A 22,365-nucleotide genomic window follows, 5' to 3' on the forward strand; every position below is an offset into this window, starting at 1 on the left:
CCCGTCTACTTCCCAGCTCCCCGGCTGGCCAGGCGGAGATGGGCACGTGTGGCCCTTCACAGAGAGTGCAGTAAGGCCTGGGCTTTAGGTTAAAACAGGGAAGAATTCCCTGAGGTGGATTGAAAGCAAAGGAGGTTGGAGCTTCATTGTCTTTAAAAATAAGATTGATCTCTGTCCCCCTTGGGTCATTTGAGACTTATGCAGGATGGAGAACGTGATGTTCTGAGGTCCTTTTCAAAGCCGTGCTTTCTAGATGGTGGGTAAGCAAAGCAAGCCCAGGTCTTGCCATTCCCACCTCCTGAGGAGAGTCCCTTTCCTGGGTGAACGCACATTTACACCCTTGGGAGGCCCATCATCTGGGACGCTTCCCTTGCATGGGCTGGGTGGGGCCCAGGCCCAGGTCTGCCCAGAGGCAGGGGCAGGGACTGAATGACATCTGGGAGCCCGGCCCCACCTGCTTCTTCAGGTTATCAATGTCAAGCGCAGCTTCTGCATCCCTGTTTCAGCTCGGAGGTCTCCATCTTGGGGGTGAGGAGGGCGTCCCCGAGCTGGCGGGCAGAGCGCCGCAGCTCCTTGTACTGGGTGGAGGGAGAAGCAGGCCTCGGGTGGCCACATGTGCAGCAGGCAGGGGCAGCCAGGCCAGAGAAGAGAAGGCCGAGGCTTCCCAGGGCCCCAGAGGCGTTTAACATGCTGCTTGGAGACGCCCCGCTGGGCCCCACCTGCCCATGAAACCTGCCTGCATTGTCTCTCGGCTCTGCCCCTCGTTTCCAGACCCACCGGTTTCACCCCACAGCTGGGCAGCTGAGGCCATGCTCTTCCTTCCCCTCTTCCTCCACCTGGTCCTGTGCCATGCATCTCACCGTCCCAAACTCGGCATCATGCAGAGTGCCCATCACTTCTCCTGTGTGTTTATTTGTGTTCCTTGGCACTACAGGTCACATCCCCAATGACTCCCAGCTCAGAGTGTTTCTCTCGCCTGGAAAATCCCATTCTGTGTCCCACATCAAGCCCCTGCCCCCACCTCCTCGGCTCCAGCCAGTTCTCCCTCCTGTCTGGCTCCTCTAGCGTCTCCCACGCGGCACTGAATTCTCCCTGTCCTCACCCTCCCTCTCTCTTCCCCTGCTGGCACTGGTGGCTAGCACTGCCCAGCTGTCCCTTGTCTCTCTGATGCAGGGCATTGGAGGTGTGTCTGTCTTCCTCTCGGCAGAGGGACTGACCACCCCCCACCTTCATCTCGCTCTTCCGCCAGGTAGTGCTCAGGACAGACGGTGAGCCCCCCGCCGAACTCAGATCTCGTCCACTCCATCAGACCGGGATGTCCCAGAGGACAGGCTCCCACCCTGTTGGCCTTTGAAACAGTTCTCTGTGCTTGTCTACTTGGTTTGGCCTTGCTGCCTCACCTTGGTCTGCTACCAGGACTGGCTGCGGTTGGCTATGTCTTCTTCGCACTGGGCCTTGACCTCAGCAATGATGCTGTCCCGGTCCAGGTTGCAGTTGTCCATGGACAGGACCACAGAGGTCTCAGAGACCTGGGCCTGACTCTGAGCCAGCTCCTGTAGTTGGGCCTAAAGGAGAGAGCCGAGCAGGCGTGTGTGTGTGCTGGGAGACTGTGCCCTGCCCCGGGCCTGCACTGTCGGGGTGCAGTGCCCTGCTTAGGTCCTAATGTCTGGGAAAGACACTGGGCAGGTCACTGAGTTTACAGCTGTTCTTTATCATCAGCTCATCTGCACAGGGGAGAAGCAGCACAGGTAACTCTTGCCAGAATTCACCAGAAGCCACTCCCTTCATCAAGGCAGCGCACCTTGCTGTGACCTGTCAGTACCACAGTGTCTCATGTTCTGAGAAAATACAGCCCTTCACACCAAATGAAGAAATTATCTTGTGAAAGAAAACTGAGTCAGAAGGAGCCAGAAAACTCAGCCACTTCCCAATCCTGTTTCCCAACGTGGCTCCTCCCTGCTCCTCGGGGAAGGCAAATGGAAATGGCAGAAAGGGCCCCAGACCGAAAGAGTCAAGTCTAGGATCTGCCAAGCAAGTTTAGACAGCACCCTGGCCTTGGAGAGGCGGATCATAACACTGGCCTCGTATGATTCCTGCGGGGATTAAATGACGTCTATATGAGATGGTTTTGGAAACAGTAAACCCACAATTAATTTGTTAATGATCACTTTTTAGAATCATCTAAAGCAGTGGTTCTCAAAATGTGGCCTCAGACCAGCAGCATCAGCCTCACCTGGAGATTGATTGAAATAAAACCTTTCGGCCCATCTCAGACTTACTGAACCAGAGTCGGTGTTGTAACGAGACCCCTAGACGATTCTGATGCTCTTTAAAGTTTCAGAATCACTGTTCCAAAGCAAAAATCTAAGTAAAAATATCCCTTCGCTCTCTTTTATTAACAACTGGTTCATACAATTCCTTTTTCAACAACTTACTATTTTGTTGTTTTTGTGCAGCAGTTGGTTTTTCTCAAAGAGTTTTTCCTGGTTGCTGACCTGGTTTGAAGGCTTGCTGGCTGTGGCCAGTTCAGAGTCAGAAGCCAATACTACACTTGTTGACGAGAACAAGGAGGGAAAAGGAAGACTTTGTGTCCTATGTGGGCTGTGGGGTCGTCATTGAGCCTACCCAAAGACTCAGAGCTGACTCTGTGGGTTCTGGAACAACGGGACCAGCTTCCGTTGGGCACCCAATGTATGTGACCCACGGGCATATCGCCTGTCCTTACCAGGTCTTCCTGGAGGTGCACTTCCACCCTACACCCCCCCCCCACCAATCCCCCCCTCACCACATTGCCCCAGCCACAGGGGCCTCCTCTGGGCACTCCTGGGTCACACCTGGGGCACTTGTGCTTCTTGGTCCCCCTGCCCCCGACGCCTGGCCAAAACACTGTCCCCTCCCACCCCCCCCCCCACTGTCTTTCTGGCTCACATCCTCTATTCCTTCAAGTCTCTTATCCCATGTCACCTCCCCACTGCCTGCGATTGCTGTGTATTGTCATTTCTCCTCATTGGCCCCCTCATGCTGGAAATGGTACGGTTATTCGATCACTCTGAATTGCCTGTCTCCCCCTATCACATCAGCTTCGAGAATTTAGGGGCTCCATGGTGCTTGCTCAGGGCTGTACCTGCAGCCCTGTGAAGAGCATCCTGGTGCTGCACAAAATATGTCTTCGGGAGAACACGGCAACTGTGTGTGTGCTTCCAGAAGCACCCGAGGGCTCACTACTGCCACTCGATGTGTGTAATCGCATCATCTTGCAGTTGCTCTAGGAAGAGCAGCAAGTAAATTTGGGCTGGGCTGGGTGAGTCAAGCTGCTCAGAAAGTTCTATGGAAACTTCAGTGATAGGCAGCTGGTCCTTCACCTGCCCGACAGAACAGGCCTGGTCCAGGTGGTCAAGCATGAAGTTTTCACCCCTCCCCACCTGCCAGCTGCCCCAAGGAACCTCCTTTTCTCCCTTGGTAGGGGACAAGGAGCAGAGCAAAGATCAGGGAAGGAGCCAGCAGCCCCTGTGCCCAGCTGTGGCCCGGTCCCCTGCCCCTGACCCTCCTGGCACGGTGCTGGGTACTCACCGCCTCGCAGGAAGTTCTCAGGAAGTTCATCTTGTCCATCAGGGCGTCCACCTTGGCCTCCAGCTCCACCTTGTTCATGTAGATGGCGTCCACGTCCTGGGCACGGAATATGCTGTCACTCTGGGTCCCACCCTTCCTGGGCTAACCAGCCCCCTCCGCCTGTGAGTTAGGTGGGAGAATCTCAGCTCCTGAGGACGAGGGCATTTGTCTATTCCAGGCCAAGGAGTGGAACTTGGTCAGGCGGGGGAAGGTACAAACCGTGTGAGGACCAGGGCTCTCAGGGATGCCCATCTGCTCATCAGCAAGTGCCATGTGGAAAGGTGTCCCATGTCACCTCACATGGTGAAGATCATCCTGTCCTGGCCCTTGGGCTTCTGCTGCCTCTGGGCTCTCCAAGCCTCTCCAGAAGCCGCCATGGCTTCCCGCCCTCTCACCCTTCTGCCTGGTCCCCTCTGTCACAGGCTGCTGCTCCCTTCTTCCTCCTCCAACTTAGCCCTGGGCCAGCTCTGAACCCCACCCCTGGTCTGTGTGCCCCACCAACAGAAAGGCCTAGAACTCCATGGCGTGGATGCCTGTCCCCGCCCCACCCCTGTCCTCCCAAGCCTGACGGTGTTCTGGGGACTCGGCTCAGGACAGGCCCACTGTGCCTCCCCTCTGCACGCTGCACTCCACGTGGGGAGGGGGCTGGTGTTGTGATTTGCAGCTCAGACTCTGGGGTCCTGGATCCTGACTCACTTCTGATTATCTGAGTAACCCTGGGCAACATTATTAGCCTCCCTGAGCCTCAGTTTTCTCACTTTTAAAGTCAGACCTGCTCCTAAGACTTGTGCAAATCGAGTATGGCCTTGTATGCAGGGCCACTGGCTAAGCGGCAGGCAGCACTGCCCCAAGGGACCTGGGAGCCAGCCGGAAACATCTCCATCCACTCACCGGCTTGAGCACCACAACCTCATTCTCTGTTGCTCTGCCTCTGTTGATTTCCTCCTCACACCTGCGGAAGGATGAAGTGCCCGGGGTTGGAGTGGGTTCTGGGAGTGAGGTCAGAGCAGCGGGTGTAGTGCGCAGCCACTGGTGGAGCGGCAGAGCGGACTCAGAGAACATCGTACTGTCACCTAGTTCTCCTGTCACACGCATGCCTCCAACCCCCAAACCACCACCCTGTCAAAACAAAATCCAAACCTCAAACAACAAAACGGACCGTCCCTCACTCTTTCTGAGCTTTCTATTCTCACAGCTTGACTCCTTAGAGTACTTGGGTCCCATAAGGAACTCGCCTGTTTCCTCCTTTTGCTTTTCTTGTGGCCTCGCCCCAACCCCAGCACAGGCAGTGAGCGGGGGACAGAGAGCTCGGGAAGAGGCAGCAGTTCTCGACCCCACAGCGTCCTCATGTTCCCTCGCTCCTTGCAGCCATGCTGAACTGGGCCCTAAGGGGCAGGGTCTTCAGGCTAACAGGAGCCTCTGCCCCACGATTCTCATCCTTCAACTTGCCCCTAGGCAGCAACCCTCCTCCTTCCCCCCAGTGGCACGCAGAGGTGCCCCCAATCATGATCTCTGGGACGGAAACTTCACTTCTTCCCAGGGGACCCCTTCCCCACCAGCCCACCCAAGCACCACCAAGTCCAACGCCCCCGGGGTGCTGGGCAGCTGTGGTTTGGACCTTGGCTCCTCTGCGACCGGCTGAGTGACCTTGGGCAGGTCCCTAACCTCTCAGGGGCTCTTCCCCATCTGGGAAATGGGAGCTGTTCTTCTTTCAAACCCACAGAGCCCTCTCACACACTGTACACACCCAGAATGCTCCCTGCTTTCATGTCCTCTCTCCTGTTCAGTGGTGTCTGAGGAAATCTCTTCCTGCCATTGAAACTTCAGTACTGTGCCTTCTCCCATGCTCTCTGGGAAACCAATCTGGTTTTCCTCATTGTTTCCTTGAGTTGGCGTTTTGTTAAATCTGAATATCCGTTCTTCGCCTAACTCCATACAACTGTCCTTGTCTTTGGTGTTTCCCTGCCCACAGTCCCTCTGCTGGAGGGTGGCATCAGCTGGCCCTGAACAGGCCACTCAGACACTACAGGAACCTTGCCTGGCCATCGACCAGGAGCACACTCTTCCACAGGTCTCCACCCTCCCCCTCCCCTATGCCTTCTGTCTTTTCAACCTTAAGCTTTAGTCTTCTCTTCCAGGAAGCCTTCTTGGATTGAAACACTGTTACTCTGTGTTTGCATTATATAAATACTTTTGCATATTATAAATTATCTGTCTGTACTTGCTTCTCTTGTCTGGGTCTGTATCACTACACACATACCTAATTGTAAATACAATAAAAATAGCTAACACTTATTAACACCGTGCACCTTGCCAAGTACTTCACATGCAAATGCTGAATTAATACTCTCAACCACCTTATAAAGGAACTGGGAGTTAGAGAGGTTAAATAGTTTTCCTGGGAGGTCATTCAGCTAGTAAGAGCCTAAAGCCACTGACTCTAGATTCCACAGAGCTGTGTCACAGAACTTTCTGTGAAGATGGAAATGCTCTATATCTGCATTGGTTACGGGACCCATTAGTGACATGTAGCAACTGAACATTTGAAATGTGGCTAGTGTGACAGAGGAGCTGAATTTTTAATTTTATTTAATTTTAATTAATTTAAATTTAAATAGTCCAATGTGGCCACTGGCTACCCCGTTGGACCTCACAACTCTAAAACCTGAACTTGTGCTGTATTACACAAACAGTAACCAAAATTCATTGTCAAGTTACTAATTTTGGTGTGACCAAGAGAATTAGAAATAAATTAGAACAAGACAAATGAGAATTAGGAACAATAAAAACAAGAAATATATCTACTGGCGTGAGCATTTGAGCATTATATTTAGTGACCAGCGTGTTACTGGGGGAGGTTTTGATTCCCATTAAATGGACAGGAGGCTCTTGGCAGGAAGTTCAGTCTGCCCATTTTCTTTCTGATGTGGTTTCTCTAGATCTAGAATGTGGACTCAGTTGCCCACACACTCTGGGAGTGCTGGAGTTGCATTGAGGAGACCTGGGCACAGTCCTGCTGTGTCCTCACCAGCTGTGGGGCCTTGGGCAAGCCCCTCCCTCACTCTGCTCTCTCAGTCCCTGTGGGCTTGTGGAGCTAATTTAGGTTTCTGGAATCACCCCCCTCTCTCCTCAGCCTGAGGGGCAGCCTTGGGAAATACACATAACCTTCCGCCTTAAACAAAGCCCCTCCTCCGGGAGTACCTAGAGTACACCCAGCCTCAGGCCACGAAGGAGCCCTGACTGCCCAGAGTCTTTAACAATCGCATCCTTTCCTCTGTAGCTCCCCCCTTGTCAGAGGAAGCAGGGGAGTCCTGGCTCCAAGTGCCCCCCTCCCAGTCACGTGTCCTCATTCCCCACATCCCCTGCAGATGAAGTGGGGAAAAGTGGAGCCCTTGCTGTGCCTGTCACAGCCAGGTACCTGGAAATCTCACCTCTGCTGGTGCCAATACCAGACCAGGTGGGGTGACATGGGGTGATAAAGTTTAGGAACCAGAGCCTCAGCAGTGCCTTTGGTTAGGTCTACACATTCAGCGATCTGGTCCATGTGATGAGGCATTCTATAGGCTGTTAGGCCTGCAAAGGGACCCTCGAGTCCATCTGTCCAACCCACCCGAGTCCTGAGAAGTTTGGTGACTGTCCCAGGGGTGGAGACCAGATTGGAACCCAGGCTGGCTGCCTGTTAGTTTAGCACTCTTTCTCCCAGGCCCCAGACATGGAGCCTGAATGATCCTTGAATTGGTTCTTCACAGGCAAAACCAACCAGCTTCGCTGTGCGATGCTAGAGGTGCCACACAGAACAATGTCACGGAGGGGCTCTCTCCCAGGGCTGGGAAACCCCTAGGACGCCAGGCCGTGCAGCAGGGAGGACTCAGGCCAACCTCCCAGTTTTCCTCTTGCTGCAAGAAAAGGGCTAAATGCTCCAAGTGCACCCTTGCCACCTACTCAGCTTCCCAGACGTACACCTACCGCCATAGGAAGACACGCGTCCTGATTAAACTGGGCAAGAAAAAGTGGCCCCAGCCCACTTCCATGAACGGAACTTGTTATCCTTCATTCCTTTATCTCCTTCTTTCCAAACGGATCCGCTTTAACTGTCTAACTGTAAGCCAAATGCATGGCCACTACCCATCAGAACAGCAATGTCCTTGCAGGGGTCAGGGAGCTCTTGAGTGTAGAGATGGGAATTTTTCTGCTCCCACCTCAACAAGGTAGGAAACCACCCCCTCCTCCTCCGGGTCAGCCGACTGCCCAGCTCAGAACAGCACAGAAAGCAGGGATCCCTGGGCAGCAGCTGCTTCCCTGCTGGGGACCCCACCTGCCACTCGCCTTGTGGATGAAGGAGGCGAACTTGTTGTTGAGACTCTTGGTCACTCCTTCTCCTCCTTCCATACCCACTGGAGACAGGGGTCGATCTCCAGATGGAGGGACGTCAGGAGGCTTTGGTTGACGGTGACCTCATGGATGCTCCCAGCTCCAGGCACCATCCTATCTCCAAAGCCATACCCACTGCTGGCTCTCCCCACCCTGTACCCTATGATCCCGACACCCAGCCTGTAGCCAGCACCCCCAAAGCCAGCCTGGCTGGAGCGGCAGCCCCCACTGATGAAGATTCTCTTGCTGCCCCCAAGGCTGTGGAGGCTCCTCGTCCTGAATCCATCCCTGAAGCCACCCTAGCAGCAATTCCCACCCAGGAACATGGACACAGGGCTGAAGCTGGGCCGGCAGGCTGGGAGGAGACTGGCCAAGGAAGCACTGAAGTTCCGAGTGCCTCTGACTTGACGGTGACAGAGGATTCTTGGGTCATAGTGGGAGCTGGTGCCAGAGGGTCAGAGGAGCGAAAGTGCCAAAGGGATGAGGAGTCTTCAAAGTCTAGGTTCCCCAAATTCTCCTTGACTTTTATCCTTTTCAATAACTGGGCTTGGCTGGAGAAGATCAAAGACCCCCCACTCTGCTGAGTTCATCTCAATGGCCTGTCTGGTCACAGCCTATCTTCCTGTCCCACTGATCACCATGGGAACACCCTGCCCCAGGGCAGGGCCAGGCCTGGGGACTGGGGCCTGGGGCAGGCCTCAGTTCCTGAGCCCCCCACCCGCCCAGGCTCTCAGCCGTGCTGTGGACACTCCCGCTGCTTCCCGTCCCAGCTCCCTTCTCTGCTCCCAGGTCTTGGGCTCTGAAGCCAAGTGCTTGACTGTGCCCTTCCCATCCTGGTCATGCATGATAAAAAAAAAAAAATCCATTTATTGACGTTTCAGTCTGTGCCTTACCACGCATCAGGTCGGCTGCAAGCATTATCTCATTTGATTCTCATAAGAACTTTGTGAGAGTGGATGATTAAAATAATAACAATTGTGAACATTTTTTGAGTCGCTACTCTGCATAGCTGCTTTACAGCTGTCTTCCCCTTTAGTGATGAACAGCACAACGGGGGTAGCTATTCTTGCTCTTGTTTTACACGTGAAGCAGTTGAGGCACAGTGTGGTTAGGCACTGGCTGAGGCCACATCGGTAATGGATGCTGGGGCCAATGTTAGAATGCAGTGGTCACATGCCCGAATCACTGCACGGCACGCAGAGGAGGACATCAGACTCAGAGAGCACGGGAAGCTTGTCTAGGGGAGGAAGCTCCAGGATTTTCCTCCACTGCTCTCATCCCTGGGGCTGCACTTGCACCCCTTCGCTCCCCCATACCAGGGGGTTAAACGATTGCTCTCAGTGTCATTTCTCTCCTTCCCACCATCCTCCCCTCTCAGCCATTCCAAACTCTAGCCCCTGGCTTCACACTCATCTTCCTTCCTTCTAACTCATGGCCTCCGTTTCCCTCCCTGCTCCTTCACTCGGGACCAGGGGTTTTCAGAACCCCGGCTGGCAGCTCGCATCGGTCCTGACCGCCCCACTCTGGCTGAGCCTACCGGGCTGCGCCCCAGCCCAGGCCTGAGGGGAGGGGTCCAGGAGCCTCATAAACTCATAAACGGAATGTGGGAGCTTCCTGGATGTCTCACTGCTGCCTGCAATTATGGGCTAAATGGCGCTGCTCCTTGGCGAGAGCCTTGCCCTCAGGGCCGGCTTTTAACTCCTGTCCATGGCCTGTTATTTCTCTGCAAGTTTGAAGCTGTCAGGGAACAATCAGCCCCTTTGCGAGCAGTCCTGGGCCACCCACCCGACTCAGTGTTGGCCGTGTTTCGGAGCACAGTCTGGTTCCAGGAGGGGCAGCACCGCCCTGCATGACACAGGGAGCAGGGAGGCTGCGCAGGGCTTCTGCCAGGGCCTTGGGTTTCCCAAACAAGGCAGCCAAGGAGAAGGGGAGGAAGTCTGGGGGGCCCGCCCTGCCGTCTTCCCAGCCAGCCTTCTCAGCTCAGAGGGAAGTGGGCAAGGGCGGATCCTCTGCACCTGCCTGTGTGGAGCCCGAGCAAGGGGCACACCTGGGGGAGGAGGAGAATCACTTTGGGCTTGGCTGCCAGTCGCCATTCAGTCGCCGTTCTAAACAGAGTGCCTGACGCCAAACACATGACACACACCTTTAATACACAAATTCCAGGGCGGTGACAGAGGGAACACTCACCCCGAGGAGGCAGCCTATAAGCACCGTGAGGCAGATGGGGTGAGAGACACCACTGAGGTGGCTCTGGAGACACAGACTCCCCCATCTCTGCATCTGGGGGCGGGGGAGGGAGGCAGGGAGGTGGAGCCGAGGAGACTCCTGGGCCTTGCAAGACAGGCCGAGTACGAGCCTAGGGAGAGAGCAGGCTTTGGTTTTGCATGTGCAGCACAGAGAGGTGCTGCGAACAGCCCGGCGCTGTTGGGAGGGCAGAGGCTGGCTCAGTCCACGGAAGGGGGTGTCACCAGGACGCCAGGCTTCCCAGCAGCACAGGTGCGCTGTAGGGAGGGGAGCAAAGAAGAGGGTCCCAGGTGTCCAGGTGTGAATACAAATAAGCCTCGAGACGGGGCAGAGGGGGCTGGGCAGCTGCACTTAGTGTTTGTAGCTCTTCCGGCTGGAGGACGTAGTGGAGACAAACTTGACACTAGAGCCACTGCCCCCCGGGGCCCGGTTGCTGCTGGCACTGAAGCCAGAGCCCCCCAGGCCTGCACCCAGGCTGTGCCCGCCGCTGGTGGTGAAGGAGTAGCCGCTGCCCCCACCGACTCCCAGGCTTCCACCTCCAACGCCGCTGCCACCGCCGTAGCCACTGGAAACGGTGGAGGTGACCACAGCTGCCGGAAAAGGGGAGATGTGGTCAGAGTCAGGGGCAGGAGAGAAGACAGCTGAGGTGTCAGGGCCTGTGCCCTGGAGCCCTCGGAGCGGGGAGGGGTCCTGTCAGACAGCTGTTTGCCTCCTTGCAATTTCCCCTGCTTAGTGAGACCATGCTGTGCGCCTCAGCCTGTGGTCTTGAGCTGTAGCCGGCATTCCCCAGGCCGGATGGCCTCCTGCTCCCCCCACTACTCATACTCAGTGCCTCTCTTCCCCTCCAGAACCTGCTGGAGACCTCTCCCCGCTCTGGGAAGCTGCTCCCGTCCCCCTGCCTTCCCTGTGGTTCTGCCGTGCTATCCCCTGCTGCTCTGCCAGCCCGTCTCCCTCTCTGGGCCCGGCTCTGGACTCTCCCTTCCTTCTGGAAGCTCGTGCAGGTGCATGTGCTCTTCTCTTGACATCCTCCAGCCTAGGCCCTGGGAATCCCAGAGTGGGGCTGAAATGTTCTGATGGACCCAGTGACAGATGCACCCAGTCAACTCTGCCCCCTTTCTTCTCCCAATCTGTTCTTCTCCTAACTTATAACCACTCTTCACCTTAAACATTCTGGTACCCTACTTTGGGCTCTGCAGAGGGAAGTTGAGCCAAGCAGTGGGGCTTCTTCTCAAACTGTTCTGGGGAGCAGTCACCTAGGTGGCAATGCCCTTGCGCCCGGCATGCAGGCTTCCTCCAAAGGCCCAAGGCAGACCAGGAGTTTTCATAAATCCTGTCCACATCAAATGTTCATTTCCTAGTTAGACTTGCATCCCCAGCAAGAAAGGCTTGGACTCCTGGGAAGTGGGAGGTGTGGCTGGGGTCTTTGAGACCCAAGCAGAACAATGATAACAAACCTCCCATCACCCTTTCTGTGGCACCCTCACTCTCCAAGAGAAAAGAATTGTGACATTAAAGACCCTCTCCTAATAGGGCTTTCTTTTTAATGTACTCAAAACCTCCAACCTTCTCAAAATGCACCATGTCTGGGGAACTCCCTCTAATGCCTTGTGTCCTCACCCTCCTGCAAGCCCATCCCCTCCCATCTCCCAACCACACACACCCCAAAGGACAGAAGAAGGAAGTCATACTCACAGATGTTAACTGGAGAAACTCCCTCTCCACTCAGCCTGATTGGAAAGAGGGGGGAGAAGGAGGGTTACTACTGTGTCCGGCAACTTGTATACATTTGCAATGACATTTCTGCAATTATTTTAAATGCATTTCAAAACTCTTTGTTATTTTTATTGCAGAAGTAATGTAGAATGAATTTATTTAAGTATTACTAGCATTAAAAATAATACTCTAATGAATGATATAATGTGGAATTTGAGGTTCATAGGTGCAAAACCTGTAATCTCAGAAACATATTTTTGGTTTAAACTAGTTAGACACCTTAAGGAAATTAAAAGTCTTATTATACCAGTGTGAATTGGAAAGGCAGAACCTGTCCTATAACAAAAAGGTCTGTCTCTCAACAAGGGACTATTGTCGTGCACTGGGCCAGCACGGAGGTTATTGCAGGTGTGGAGGGGAGTCTGAGTCATGAGAGTAACAATAGCAATAATCAGTCTGTTATTTTGTTAGCAACCAGAGCAACTTGGCTTTAGCATGTAGAGGACAGAACTGGCATTCATTCATAAGCACGCACTTAGTTAGAATCTTAACAAGAGCTGACATTTATTGAGTACCTGTTACCATATTATACCACTTACTTCTCTCAGCCACCCCATTAGGCAGGGAATATCTCAATTTCACAGAGGGAGAAACTGAAGCTCAGAGAAGTTAACTGACTTGATCATGGTCATAAAGCTGGATTTGAAGCTAGATTTATCTGATTCCAAAGCCACTAAACTGAATGACAGCTGACATTTATGAACACTGTGTATTATGCATTGTTCTAAGAGCTTTGTGAATATTCCCTTATTTTAACCCTTCTAAAAATACATGAGTTTCGAATTACGGTTATCCCATTTGATAGGTTAGAACACCGAGGCATGGGAGGGTAAGTAATTTGCCCTTGGTTACACGGCTGGTAAGTGGCAGAGCACAAAGCTCCCACTGAACTTTGGAGATCAAGGAATCTGGCCTCTTCGTTCTCTCATTGAAGAAATCGAGGGCCAGAGAAGGGAAACTGACTTCCCCAGGGTAACGTAGGTAGTTAGCGGCATACCTGTAAGCCTCAATACTAGGACAGTTTATTCTCAGTGCAGGGCCTTTCGTACCACATTTTGAGACCTGCCATGTAACCAATTTCTCTTTTGATTGAATTTGATTACTTAGACCTAACCAGGTCCTGGATTTCCACGGGGCACTAAACGTAGTTGCACCTCCAGTGATTTACTAGCCTGGAAGGAAATTGTACCCATATTCTTTGTCAGAGCCCAACTGCATCTGCATTTTGCTCCCTTTTCCAAAAGAGGAGGAGCTGCAGCATCCTGAGCCCCTAGGAATTCCCAGGCAGCCAGGCGGAGGGGTGGGCAGCTCAACTGGCTTTGAGGACGGAGTTGGTGCATCTGCCCCCACCTGCTCTCCTCGCCCTCCAGCAGCTTGCGGTAGGTGGCGATCTCCACGTCCAGGGCCAGCTTCACGTTCATGAGCTCCTGGTACTCGCGCAGCAGCCGGGCCATGTCCTGCTTGGCCTTCTGCAGGGCCTCCTCAAGGTCCACCAGCTTGGCCCGTGCATCCTTGAGGGCCAGTTCTCCACGCTGCTCTGCGTCGGCGATGGCCGTTTGCAGGCTGGAGCACTGCGAGGAAAGGAGGAAGCCGTGAGTCCTGCTGACAGCCCCTGGAGGTATGCTGCTTCTTGGGTAGGAGACGTAAGACGGCAGAATGACCCAGGAGAAATGAGCATTTAAGGAGCTCTTGGCCCTGCCAAAACTCTACCTGCTTCTTGACACTGTCGATCTCAGCTCTCAGCCTCTGGATCATGCGGTTCATCTCAGAGATCTCTTGTTTGGTGTTGCGGAGGTCATCGCCGTGCCTGCCTGCGGTGACCTGCAGCTCCTCGTACTGAGAGAACCAGAGCAGATTCAGTCACCCAAATACCTGGCCTGGGCACTCGTCGCGTGCACAGCCTGGCCCTTGGTGCCACAAGCAGGCACATTCATTCACTCAATCCCCCGAAGCTTACAGTTTATTGAGAGAGATAGACCTTAATCAAATCAGCGTATTATCACATTTACAGTTCCAAACGGAGATAAGTGCCCCTTAGGGAATGACCAGGGTCCTGGGAAAGTGCAGTAAAAGAATCTGACCTAGATTTGGAAGTGGGAGGTGGTGGTCAGGGAAGTCTCTCCAGAGATGGAGATGCTCCAGCTGTGGTCTAAAGAATGGGAAGGAGGGACCTAAGTGACCAGATTTGGGGGAGAACATTCCAGACAAAGGAAACAGCCTGTGTGAAAACCCTGGGTGAGGAAGGAATGTTGTGTTCTGGGAATGAGGCGGTGACTTGGTCACTGTCCCTGGGGAGTTGCTGGTCGTGGGGCATGCGTCCAGACCAACTGTGCCCATGAATTTTGTCAGCCCTCCCAACAGCAGTGCCGGGAAACGGGGAGGAGACGCAGGGAACAGCGTTGGGTGGTGCAGAGGCCGTAGGCAGCACGCGTGGAGACTCTGGAAAAGCATCCTCGAGCTCAGGTAGCTCTCAGTCTAATGGTGCAGATCTAGGACACACTCATTTAGGAGAAATAATTACACCCTCTCTGCTCCAGCAGACTGCAGTGAAACCCACACCTTTCCCCCACAGAAGAGCTCCTGCCCGAGGCAAGATCTGCCAGGTTTTGAAAGTGCTGAATAGCTCAGCTTCCTCTTTCTAGACACACATGATTAAAAGGAACAACCCAACAACACCAGGAATCGTTCGCTGTACATTTCAACCACTTCACCTTGGCGTTAAGTGCACCCCACATCCTCTCACTGTCACAGGGCTGCCATTGCACTGTGGCCCCCTGTCCCCGACCCTGCCTGCCTTCCTCCCCACCTCACTGCTGACCGGAAGGGCAGTGCCCAGAGCAGGGCCAGGGACAGGCGCCGGCTTGTCCACGAGCAGCTGCCCATGAGGGGTCTGGACTCGGTGGGGAGCTGATTTCCTGGGTCGACTCTACCCCTCCAAAGCCACCCTCCTTGTGGCCATCTGAGCCTCTGGGCAGTAGCTCTTCAGGGTTATCCCCACCTTCCTCTTCCTGACTCGGACTCTCTGGCTCAACAAAGCGCTTGTCCCTGCCTTCCAGCTGCTTGCTCCACCTTACGCATGTCCCTGCTCCTCAGCAATCTTTGGTCCCTCACTGCTTCCCAGCTGGACTAGAAGCCCACCTCTTCCTGGGAGCTTTTTAGTAATGTTGTTTTTTCCCTTCCATGATTTTCCATTCACTTTATGGCCTCCTGGGCCTCGGGTTCTCTGTTTGTAGTTTATTCTTTACAACCCTGCAATCCTTCTTGGCATATAGTAGGAGCTCAGAAAATATGTACGGAATAAATAGGGCTTTCAGAAACTGCTTTACAACTTTTCTTCGTTGTTTTGGGGACTCACCCTGCCCCCACTGAGATCTCGAGCAATGTGGGGCCCTGGATGTCCTGAACACTCAACGTTGCCCTGACCGCATGTTAGTGTGTATGGTTAGGTTTCAAGCTACATTTTCATAGCACCAAAGATGCTCCTGCCAAGTTGAAAGAAATGGAAGTGCTCACCCATTTCCTGAGGCTTGTAGCTCAGAGTTAAGTGATGATACGGAGCCTCAGAAAACACTAACCCTGGAACCCATCGGAGGTGCCCACACTCACCTTGGTCTGGTACCAGGACTCAGCCTCAGCCCGGCTGCGGTTGGCGATGTCCTCGTACTGCGCTTTGACCTCGGCGATGATGCTGTCCAGGTCCAGGTTGCGGTTGTTGTCCATGGACAGCACCACGGATGTGTCGCTGACCTGGGTCTGCATCTGGGACAGCTCCTGCAGGGCAGCAAACTCAGCGTCACCGAGGCATAAAAAGGAGGGATCTTGAATCCTGTGGTTGGCTACCCATCCAGGTCAGGAATCCCTTCTTTGGCATCCCTGGCAGATCCTTCCAGCTGTTCCCTGGGCACTCCCAGCCACTTAGAGGACCCATTCCATCCCAGGAAGTTTCTGGGTCATTGAACACTTTTCAGGGTTCCCATCTGTGTGCTTTCCCTGGGTACAGGGTGGGTAAGTGTCCTCTGAGTTCAAATGACATAGATGTGAATGTGACACATGTTTGCTCAATATGTCAGCATAAAAGGTTTCTTCAGGGTCGGGTGATGTTTAGGACCCTGCTGTCCCTGCATGGTGTGACTTCATCACTTCCTACCTCTCTCCCTCTCCACAGACCCAGGTTTCTGCCTTCAGAGGGGTAGCGCCCGGGATGAAGCATCTTCCAAGGGCAAGGAGCCCCTGACCAGATCTAGGACAGACTGTGACCAATGAGCTGAGGGGAAGCTGGCCTTTTGTTAAAAGGGAAGGGAGCAGTTATGTCTTGATTCCTTGGGAATGTTACCCAGTGCCCTAGAATTTGGGAATTGGCACCCTCTCCTTGCCGGGGGGTTGTCCCGCCATGGGGTGGGGGGAGAAGCCTCAGAGCTGGGGTAGTTTAGTGTGACAAGGTTCCAAGCAGTTCTCCCTGATGCCCCCTACTCTCTAAGGCCCCGCTTGGCGTACCCGGCCAGATGCTGGGTGGAGGCACTGAGTGGACGGCACTGCAGCAGCCTTTCCTGTCCAGACCCCAGATCTAGGAGGAGCAAGGACACTCGCAGACTCTTACCGCCTCAAAGACCAAACGGTGAAAGTTGAGCTCGTCTTCCAGAGATTTGACCTTGGCCTCCAGCTCCACCTTGTTCATGTAGGCACCATCCACGTCCTGGAACGACAGTACAAGTTGCTCCTCTGAGATCGTAGCCCCAAGCAGTGAATCCAAAAGAAGCCAAGCAGATTTCTCCCTGGACTTTTAGTTTGGATTTTAGAAAACTCTGGGTCTGGGGGATTTGGGTGTGGGGATGGATGAGGACTGAGAACTGGGGGCTTAAGTTCCCTGGACCAGCAGAAACCCAAGCAGGGCCAGCGGGGCCATAAACACGGAGGGAGCATTTTGGCAGGTTTGAGCTCTCCAGATGTTCTCCAGGTTGATGTGACATTTCTTGGGTGGCCCACGGGCAAGGCCACCCCACACTCCAAGATTCAGTTTTAAATATTCTCCTTTGAGAGACATTTCCACTCACCTTTTTCAGGGCCACAAACTCATTCTCAGCAGCTGTGCGCTTGTTAATTTCGTCTTCGTACCTGTGAGGACAGGAGGAGTGTGCTCCACTGCACTCTTCCCAGCCTGGTGCAGCAGCAGGGAAGAGACCTCAAATCCTTCCCCGCTCTTCCGCTGACCTGTGTGTGACTTTGATGATTCACTTAGCCTGTATTTCTCCCTCTATAAAAGAGGGATAATTGTTTCTGCCAGGTTTTTTTTTTTTTTTTAAACTTTTGTAAGAGTAGAAGGTGAGCATGGAACTTAAGGAAATAGAAATATATACTTATGCCACTGCATCTTTCTGTGAATGCACAATTTTAATCTTTAAAAACATTTGCTGCCTCAAGTGCCTGCTGAAACTGTGGGGTAAACTTTATCTGTTCGGGACACAGTTCCAGGTGTATTTTGATATATTTTTCTTGAACCTTCAGGGTGAGAAGAAGTGTCTTTTTTTGTATCTAGGTGTAGCTCAAACTCAGAAGCCAGCTAAGGGGTTAGCTAGGGCCGTCCCTTTCCACTGGCTACCTTACCCACTACAGTCCGAATGATGTGCGGTCAAGATTTGCCTCCACGAGGAAGATGGGATTGCCTTGCTTAAACTCTTCCTTCCTACCTCTCTTCACTTCCAAGCTAAGGCCTTCTTGGAAACGCAAGTCATCTCAATAATCGAGCCCATGTCCAGTGGAATTAAATAATATGCAGACTGTGAAATAATATTATGCTTTTCCGAATGAGTAACAGTGTTTTGTTAGATGATGCTGGTCTCCCTTTGTGGCCATGTAGACATAAGAATAGGCTCCTTGTTAACAGTGATGCATGAGATGAAGGTCCCTGTATTACCCTACACCATACTGCCTTCACCTTATACGATAATGACTGGCAGTCCCAAAGCTCCTTGCTGACACTGGCATCTGCTCCTTTGTACCTCTCTGGTCCTCAAACAAAGGAGGCCTGGGATGGCTATGTGTGGCCAGAAGCTGTGACCCACTTACCTGACTTTGAGATCTTCCACGGTATCCTGCATGTTCCTCAGCTCAGCCTCGAGCCTGCCCCTCTCGTTGGTGATGCCCTCCAGCTGCCGTCGGAGGTCACTGATGTAGGTGTCAAAGAGGGGCTCCAGGCTCTGCCTCACGGACCTGGTGCCCTGCTCCTGCAGGAGGCTCCACTTGGTCTCCAGGACCTTGTTCTGCTGCTCCAGGAACCGCACCTGCGGGGGAGAAGAGAGAATAGAATCTCGAGAAGCTGAGGAGGCAGAGTCAGATACTTCTGTTAGTAAAGGAGGGAAGAAAAGGATATTTTTTCACCTGACATCCATCTGGTAACTATGTAACTGACAGTGCCAACCCCAAAGGAGAAACATCATGAAGCTACCCCAAAGTTCCCTTAGGCTTTGGGGCCCAGGGGTGTCTGTGGGAGGCCTCCGTGTCTGGGTTGAGTTTCTCAACACCACTTGCATGGGTGAGGGCAGCTCGCTCAGTGGCAACTGTCCTCCTGTAGAGAATCGGCTTACTCTGCCCTCGGTGTGGACTCAGAACCAGCCCACAGGGCTCCAAAAGGGGCAATTGCCACAAGGTCCTGTGGGCAAGCTGGCCCACCTGGAACATGCCTGGGCCCCACGGGTGGCTTCCCCACAGGGGGAGGCCATTGCTTTATTGCTCTCCTCCCTGGGCTGGGGCCTTTCCAACAGTTTGTTCAATCCCAGACTCAAGGGAACAGATGAAGCTCTTGTCTCACCTTGTCGATGAAGGAGGCGAACTTGTTGTTGAGGGTCTTGATCTGCTCGCGCTCCTCGGTCCTCACCCGCTGGATGGTGGGGTCGATTTGCAGGTTGAGGGGAGCCAGGAGACTCTGGTTGACGGTGACCTCTTGGATGCCTCCAGGTGGGCAGACAGGGAAGCCAGGGCCACCAAAGCCCCCTCCAATTCCAACCCCATAGCCAAATCCACTGTTGACTCCAAACCCGTTGCTAGCCCGGCCGCCAAAGCCACCTCGGAAGCTGCTGCCACACCCACTAATGGAGACCCGCTTGGGCCCCCCCAGGTTATAGAGGCTGCGGCTTCCGAAGCCGACCCCAGTACTGCCGATCCTTCCCGGCCCCCCGCTCCCCCCGGTGGAGCGGGCCACAGAGACGGAGCTGAAGCGGGAGCGACCGGCTGCTGGGGTGGTGGCCGAGGCAGTGCTGAAGCCCCTGCGGCTGCCGGTCTGGAAGGTGACGGTGGCCTGCCGAGACATGGTGGCAAGGAAGGCCGGCAAGAGCAGCACCTGAGGTAGGCTCGTGCAGGGGGTGGAGGAGGGAGGTGGTGGGGAGCCCCGGACCCGGGCTTTTATGGGCCTCCAGGAGGGGCGGGGCACTCTCACGGAGAGGGCTTTCTGATGGCATCCCCTGGGCATTCGCCAACCCTGAGCTCACAGGCGGCACCCTCGGGACATGGTGTAAGAGCCACAGGCTGGTTCTCTGGCATACCGCCCCCCACCCCATGGAAACTCCTTTCCAGTTGCGACTTGATCAGCAGACCAATGTGAGGCAAGTTAATTGCCTTCAGTCATGTGCTAATCATGCATCTTACAAGGGACTCAGACAACACTGCCTCATTTCTAAACCGCTTTCCTAGGCCTGGGACCAACTGCCTCCTGTCCAAACACCTTGTGTCAGTACAGGTGACTGCGACCCACTGTTTCCTGTTGCTTAGTGTGCTTCCTGTTTCTGAGCATTTTCTCAGCCACTGCACCCTGTCCCCCATCCCCATCAAGCTGTACCTCCAGATCTTGAAAATCCTGCTCCGCAAATCATCTTCCGTAGGAGCCCACCCCGTTTTGATGGCCCCTTTGTTTTTCTCTTAAGCTTCTACATCTTACTGTGTAGGTCACACATGGTTTTCCGGAGCGTGTGTGCCCGTGCCTTGCCCCCTCCCACGTAACGTGGCTCTCCAGGCCAGCCAGCTCTCCATCTCCTGTGCAAGAAGGGTTTGAATCCCAGGCCTGCCAATTACTCATCGTTGCGGGACCTTGGGAAAGTCGTGAAACTTTTCTGAGCCTCAACTTGTTGTGTCTGCAAAATGGGGCCGTGATGAGTATTCTTGTGTGAAAACTACTTTTGCAAGGCCTGGGGCATGTGAGCGCTGAGTAAACGTCTGTTGAGTCTCTCTCCTTCTGATACAATCGAGCAAGTATTAATGAAGTGCCTGCTGTGTGCCAAGTCCTGTGGGAAATCGAAAGAAACACAATACATGTGATTTTTCTTTCATAAAAAGCTCCTGGTCCTGTTGGGAAGACAGAAGTGAAGCACATGAAATAATTTATGAATGATTGGTGTATGGTGAAGCATACCACCAATCTATCGTATATTTGAGGCTGCCTTATCCCAGGAGCCTCCCGGGCTGGCCACTCCTCCTCCGTCCCACCCCTTTATCAAAAGAGTCCACTGGTTGCATCCAGTAGAGGGTTTTTTCTTTCCTTTCTCCTGTTAATCTGTTGGCTGTGCCCTACACTCCCATGAGTCTACACACTGATAAGGAGACTTCCAGGGTCCTTGTCCCCCTTATCTCTGTATCTTATTTCCCCATCTCTGCCAGGGGAGGAGTCAGCCTGAAAATTTGCTAAATCTATCTTGCCGACCTCCTGCTTCTTGCTGTGGTTTTGAGAGATGGGAGAGGAAGAGAGGAAATGATCTGCACTCAGCCTCCATTTGTGGGTGAGGAAACAGCCCCAGACGGTTAATTACGCAGACGGGCCCACAAGAGCCAGAGCCAGATGCCATGGTCTTTTCACACAGGTGTCCTTTTAGGGGCACACAGGTAGCCAGCGGTTTGGCAGAAGCTCTCACCAGCCTAGAATGGCAGCTTGGCACGTGGAGTGGTGCTTCTCTACTCTCTGAGCTACTTCCTCCTTGGGGCTGAGGCCGGGGGTGGGGTGGGGAAGGCCTCTCCTCCATCTAGAGATTGTCTGAGAGTCTCAGTTTCCACAGGGAAGCTATGAATCACAGCTTTTGTTGACATAGGCCAAGGAGAGCACAGGAATTCTCTCACCTGGTTGCCAACGTGCCTGGGTCCCAGCCGGGGTGGTGCAGGGTTCTCGAGTGGAAAGAATAATTATCTTTGTTTTCTGTACTCCTGGTGCGTGATAATCTGTCCCCCAGAAGAAGCACACTTGTTTCCTGAGGAGCGCTGAGTAAAGCTTCCCCCAGCTTTCCACAGGCCGAAGGCCTGCGAGGGTCAAGGCGCGAGGGTGGCCTAGCCAGCATGGCTGCTGGAAGGGAGCTGCCTGCCGTCCTCCCTCCCCGCTCCGGAGCTGCCCAGGTGGGAGCCGGCTGCACTCTGCCCTCCCTCCTTCCTTCCCCAGCCCCTGCTGGGACCACACTTCCAGGCACTGTCATCGCATTCTGTCCCCATTCTGGTTTTTCTCAGCCACCGCCCCTCAACTAGGGTTGCTCATTTATTCTTTTTCTCCTGCTACTCTACTATTTTTCCACCAAGATGGTTGTTTCTAGAGCTAGACTGAAACAGATGTCTGTCACCTCTCTTCCTCCTTCCTTGGTGCTGTGACCTGCACTGGGACCTTTACCCCGGGGGAAGATGTTTACATGAGTGCCTGGGACACCTGGCTCCCTGACACCCACTTTAAAGTCCCTGAATTTACAGACTATTAGTACCTTCTTTGCTTTCAGCCAAGGAAGTTTTTTTGTTTTGTTTTGTCTTAACCTCCTTTTAAATTCTGCTTAAAACTCACCCCCAAGAAGCCCTCTCAGGTCAACTGGGCCCAGGTGCTAATCCCTTTACACCTGTTTGCTTAGAACACCTGCATCTGGCCTGCACTTCAGGTGTTGGTTTTCTGGCGGTCTGGGTGTTGGTCTACCTCTGAAGGTTGGGGTATTTTTCCTCCTCCGACCCCGACTTGCCTCCTAAACACCCTAAATAGAATTGTGGCAGAAGTTTGTGCTATATAGGTTGTCTAATTTGAAAGGAGATACATATCCCTTTCTGTTCTCCAAGCGTTCCTGAGTCTCTCCAACTCTGTAGTGCTGGGTCCACCTGGGAGGAGCATCCTTGCAGTTTGGGGAGTGGTGGGTTCCAGGGCCATGGTGTGTGCTTTAATGCCCAAGGCTGGGACAGTGAAACTCTTCCACCTCCTGTTCCCTACCTGTCCTGCCCAGGGTGATCTCCATCATCCTCAGAGGGACACCAAGGTCCTCGGGAGGTGGTGGGTTCCAAGGGGGCTGGGCAATCAGGGCTGTGGAGGTGGGTGGGGGAGGAGAGGAAGGTGGCGATGTGCCTCCCAAGGATGAGGAGTGGAGGGTGCAC

The 22,365-nt window shown here is 53.7% G+C and overlaps 1 protein-coding gene and 1 pseudogene across 1 annotated transcript; both read right to left on the bottom strand.

Moving 5' to 3' along the window:
- Positions 1–462: 462 nt before the first annotated feature.
- LOC138397283 (keratin, type II cytoskeletal 5-like) lies at positions 463–8,413 on the bottom strand (annotated as a pseudogene).
- A 1,700-nt stretch (positions 8,414–10,113) lies between these two features.
- On the bottom strand, positions 10,114–19,367 carry LOC138396877 (keratin, type II cytoskeletal 75). Its single transcript, XM_069490621.1, has 9 exons — positions 18,803–19,367; positions 18,061–18,275; positions 17,049–17,109; positions 16,595–16,690; positions 15,604–15,768; positions 13,708–13,833; positions 13,348–13,568; positions 11,917–11,951; positions 10,114–10,814 (listed from the first exon to the last, which is right to left on the bottom strand). Exons 1-9 carry the CDS (start codon positions 19,298–19,300, stop codon positions 10,576–10,578), a joined length of 1,656 nt encoding a protein of 551 aa, XP_069346722.1. The 5' UTR covers positions 19,301–19,367; the 3' UTR covers positions 10,114–10,575.
- Between the last annotated feature and the right edge of the window lie 2,998 nt (positions 19,368–22,365).

This window comes from Eulemur rufifrons, chromosome 16 (assembly GCF_041146395.1).
Source record: "Eulemur rufifrons isolate Redbay chromosome 16, OSU_ERuf_1, whole genome shotgun sequence".
Taxonomy (NCBI): domain Eukaryota; kingdom Metazoa; phylum Chordata; class Mammalia; order Primates; family Lemuridae; genus Eulemur; species Eulemur rufifrons.